Genomic DNA, 4,691 nt, shown 5'->3' with positions numbered 1-4,691 from the left:
GTCGTCACATCTATTCTTCTCTTCCTGCTGGGAGTAGGCCATGGCTTCTGCTCATCACTCAGTCCTGACAGAAGCAGCCAGGGCAGTGGTAGAGACTTTCCTTCCATGACCTCCCTTCTCTAAATAAATATTAAATTTTTTTTGCAGTACTGGGGATGGAACCCAGGGGCATTCTACCACTGAGCTATACCCCCATCCCTATTTTATTCTTTATTTTGAAAAGGATCTCACTGAGTTGCAAAGAGCCTCATTAAGTAGTTGAGGCTGTCCTCAAACCGCGATCCTCCTGTTTTAGCCTGCCAGATCCCAGCCCTATTTTTTTTTAGTTTGAAACAGGGTCTCACTGAGTTGCAAACAACTTCACTAAGTAGTTGAGGCTGTCTGCGAACTATAATCCTCATGTCTCAGCCTCCAAAATGATATTATCCACTGGTTCCCATGTATATATTTTAAAATATAGCATTATGAATTATGTCTTAACTTATTTTTTGAGAGTGATCACCTATAACCATAAACTGTAGTGTTCTTTGCATTTGTCTGTTTTATTGTTTGTTTGTTTTTTTTTTGTACCAGGGATGGAACTCAGAGGCATTCTACCTCTGAGCTACACTCCCAGCCTTATTTTGTGTGTGTGTGTGTGTGTGTGTGTGTGTGTGTGTGTGTGTGGTAATGGGGATGGCACCCAGCAGCATTCTACCTCCAAGCAACACCCCCAGCCCTATTGTATTTTTATTCTTTATTTTGAAAAAGGGTCTCACTGAGTTGCAAAAGGCCTAAGTAGCTGAGGCTGGCTTTGAACTTGTGCAATCCTCCTGTTTCTGCCTCCCAAATGCTGGGGTTGCAAGCATGCGCCAACACGCTCAGCAAACTTCTTCTTCTTCTTCTTCTTCTTCTTCTTCTTCTTATTATTATTATTATTATTATTATTATTATTTTGGTGGTACTGGGGTTTCTGGAAGCCCTTTTACCTCCGGGCTACACTCCCAGACCTATTTTTACATTTTTATTTGGAAACAGGGTCTCCTAAGCCAGCGCGCATGGCTGGCTTTGAACCTGCGCGATCCTCCTGTCTCTGCCTCCCAAGTGCGGGGATTACAAGCGTGTGCCACCACGCCCGGCTCAGCGAACTTATTTTTTGAGGGGTTGAGGGTGATAACGATTGAACTCAAGGGCATTCTACCTCTGAACTCTATGTTTAACCCTTTTTATGTTTCATTTTGAAACAAGGTCTTTCCAAGGTGCTGAGTATCTTGCTAAGCTGCTGAAGCTGGCTTTGAACTAGCAGTCCTCCATCTCAGCCTACCAAGTACTGGGCCACAACCTAGTATTAAGCTTATTTTTTTTTTTTTTTGTGGTTCTGGGGATGAAACCCAGGGGCATTCGACCTCCTAGCTACTCCCCTGCCCTATTATTTTTTATGTGTGTGTTTTACTGTGATATATAATGTACATGCCATAAAAGTCATACATTTGAAGTGTACAATTGAACAGATTTTAGTCTATACATACAGTAGTATTGCCATTGTACTAATTTAATATTTGTGGTTTTTTTGTGGGTCTGGGGATGGAACCCAGGGGCATTTGACCTCCAAGCTACATCCCCTGCTGTCGCAAACCAGCTCAGTCTAATTGGGGCGCGAGTCCACTCGCGGTTGAGGACCTCAGCAAAGATGGGGAAGGATTAGAGTGAAGTACTGCAGCCTCTTATCTGCAGCGATTCTTTCCCTTCTAGGAACTAAGAGTTCCTAGTGACGCGCTCTCTAGAAAGAATCTGATATGGACAAAGGCTTCTTGAGCCAATGACACTTTATTACAAGAACCCCGAAAAATTTATACCCTTCACCAGTAAAGTTAATAGTAAGAGAAAAGGAAGTGGATACAATCACTGTGAAACAATAGTGAATGACATGTAAACAAAGGTAAAAAAACTAGTCAGGCTTTCAGCTGGCTTTTGGCTTTCAAGAGATTAACTCCGGATCCTCTCCCAGATCTTGCAGACAAGCAGTTCCAAAGGGCAATCTTCCAGAAGAAACTGGCACGCCCAAGGCTTGGAGGCTTCTCGGGGAATCTTCTTTAACTTTCTTGGAACTTTCCATCTTTTGGGCTCAGTTCATATAGCAAGTGTGGGGAGATGTGGTGATTCAGGTGGATGTGATAGTTTCTTCAGGTTTTGGCATCTTACCTTCTAAATCTGAAAGCTTAAGCAAACTCACAACACAGTTTGGCAGACAAAACACCACAAACAACACCATGAAGTTTTTGGATTTAGTTGTCAGATGTATTTCCTTAACTGCTGAACACTCTTCTTTAGACAACAAGTCTATTAAAAGCCTATTCATCTTTAATAATCCATTCCCCTGTCACAAACCCTCTGCAACCTGCTTCTAACTTTCTAATTCCTTTCTTTCCCAGTTGGGACGTTCTTATGATAAGCTCTTCTTCATGCAAAAATGCTTTTCTTACTCTTACGGTATTTCCTTTCCTTCATACATATATATTTAGAACATCTGTCCTTTATTTTGTCATATTCATTTCTAACCATGCGGCCAGTCTCTCTGTCTCGGGGAATGCTCATACTGGGCGTAAAAGTCAACAATCTTTTTCCTTCGGCTCTATTGTATTTGGGCAACTAAGTTGTTCATCAACTAAATTGCTTTGAAGTCACACACAAAGTTTTATCTTCTCTGTCTCTAGGCAGGATCTCAAGGGTAAACAGAGTTACCTTAAACTGAGCTACTGGTTACCGGAGTTAATGGCTTAACCTAAGTTAGTGATAGGAATGAGGGTTGGAGACCATTTGTGATTGCTACAGCTGGAATGCTTATCACAGCATCTGAGTTCTGGCCAGTTTTTTCATTACTATTGAGCAAAGCCAAGGGCGTTTAGACAAATTATTAGAGAATTTATTTCCACGGACTCAATTTCTTTCATAGTCCTGATCTCACATCACCGGAGCAATTCATGTGGAGAGTTAAAAGGAATCATTAATAGTCATGAAGGGTATCTAAAAGTGGGGGGTACTCTGGCCAGAGACGACACCCCCTTCTCGGGGCTTGTTGCCGATTGGCTATGTGGAGTGGGGTCTCAACACATAGATGCTGAGGCAGCTGGCGGTCTTGGCACCCTGCCCTATTTTTTTTATTCTTTTATTTTGAAACAGGGTCTCACTAAGTTGTGGAGGGCCTCACTAAGTAGCTGAGGCTGTCCGCGAACTGTGATCCTTTGGTCTCAGCCTCCCAAATGCTGGGATTACAAGCATGCGCCACCACGCCCAGCTGTACTAATTTCATTTTAATGCTCCAAAGACAAACTCATATGATTTAATAATTATTCTTGATTTCTCCCTCTCTATATTCTTTTCTTCTTCTTTTTTTTTTTGTGGTACTGGGGTTCCTGGAAACCCTTCTCCGGGCTACGCTCCTAGACCTATTTTATATTTTTATTTGGAAACAGGGTCTCTTAAGCCAGTGAGGCTGTCATCGAACCAGCATGATCCTCCTGTCTCCACCTCCCAAGCGTGGGGATTACAAGCATGCGCCATCACGCCCGGCTCTATTCTTTTTTTTTTTTTTTTTAGGCGGATACAACACAAGATTTATTGGTGTGTGATTAAAGAGGGGACAACATAGTGGAAGCTCTCAAGAGTGCAGGGCTCGCCACTTGTCCAGGGGACCATGATTGGGGATGTATTTGACACCACAGCCATCAGGGATGAGCCGCTTTTCAGCCACCATGTCTTCAAACTCATCAGCGTTGAACTTGGTAAATCCCCACTTTTTGGAGATGTGGATTTTCTGGCGGCCAGGGAACTTGAACTTGGCCCTGCGAAGGGCCTCAATCACATGTTCCTTGTTCTGCAGCTTGGTGTGGATGGACATGATGACTTGGCCAATGTCAACCCTTGCCACTGTGCCCTGGGGTTTCCCAAAGGCACCACGCATACCTGTCTGAAGCCTGTCAGCTCCAGCACAGGACAACATCTTGTTGATGTGAATGACATGGAAAGGGTGCAGCCGAACTCTAATATGAAAGCCATCTTTGCCACAACTTTTTACCATGTACTTGTTGGCACAGATACGGGCAGCCTCCAAGGCTTCAGAGGAGAGCTGCTCATATTCATCTGACACCATGTGGCCACAGAGTGGGAACTCATCCACTTTTGCCTTCTTACGTCCCAGGTCAAAGATGTGAATCTTGGCATCAGGGACACCTCGGCAGAAACGAGACTTTGGGTATGGCTTGTTTTTACAATACCGGTAGCACCGGGCAGGGTGGCGGCCCATAGCGACACCAGGATCTTCGGTGGCGCGCCGAAGGAAAAGAGCTATTCTTTTTTAAAATATATTTTTATTGGTGCATTGTAGTCAAACATCTCAATGGAATACAAGACTTGTGAGGCTATACAAACACACATCACCCAATTAGCCTTTATCCAATCCCCATCCCTTTCTGTTCCCCTCCCTTGTTCCCATACTTGATTTAGTGATTGACTTTGATATATTTAAGTTCATCATATGCTTTAAAGAGTTTCCATCTTCCCCCCTCCCACCCCCTCAAATAGGTCACCTTAATTGCTCCTCTATAGGGCCCCTTCTTCAACTAGAGTTCCTTCTATTACCCATTTCTCCCTAGTTTTCACATATTAGGGAAAGCATCTGATTTTTTAATTTTTTGTGTGACATTTCCCTGTGG

General features: G+C 43.4%; 1 protein-coding gene across 1 annotated transcript; it reads right to left on the bottom strand.

Moving 5' to 3' along the window:
- Nucleotides 1-3,637: 3,637 nt before the first annotated feature.
- LOC308259260 (large ribosomal subunit protein uL16-like) lies at nucleotides 3,638-4,295 on the bottom strand (the record flags this gene model as incomplete). The annotated part of the gene is made up of 1 exon (XM_080690146.1): nucleotides 3,638-4,295. The coding sequence occupies exon 1, from the start codon at nucleotides 4,280-4,282 to the stop codon at nucleotides 3,638-3,640; it is 645 nt and encodes a 214-aa protein (XP_080546272.1). The 5' UTR covers nucleotides 4,283-4,295.
- Between the last annotated feature and the right edge of the window lie 396 nt (nucleotides 4,296-4,691).

This window comes from Muscardinus avellanarius, assembly GCF_963383645.1.
Source record: "Muscardinus avellanarius genome assembly, chromosome: 2".
NCBI classification, from domain to species: Eukaryota; Metazoa; Chordata; class Mammalia; order Rodentia; family Gliridae; genus Muscardinus; species Muscardinus avellanarius.
The sequence above is the reverse complement of the archived record's forward strand: the minus strand, read 5'-3'. Positions and strand labels throughout refer to the sequence as shown.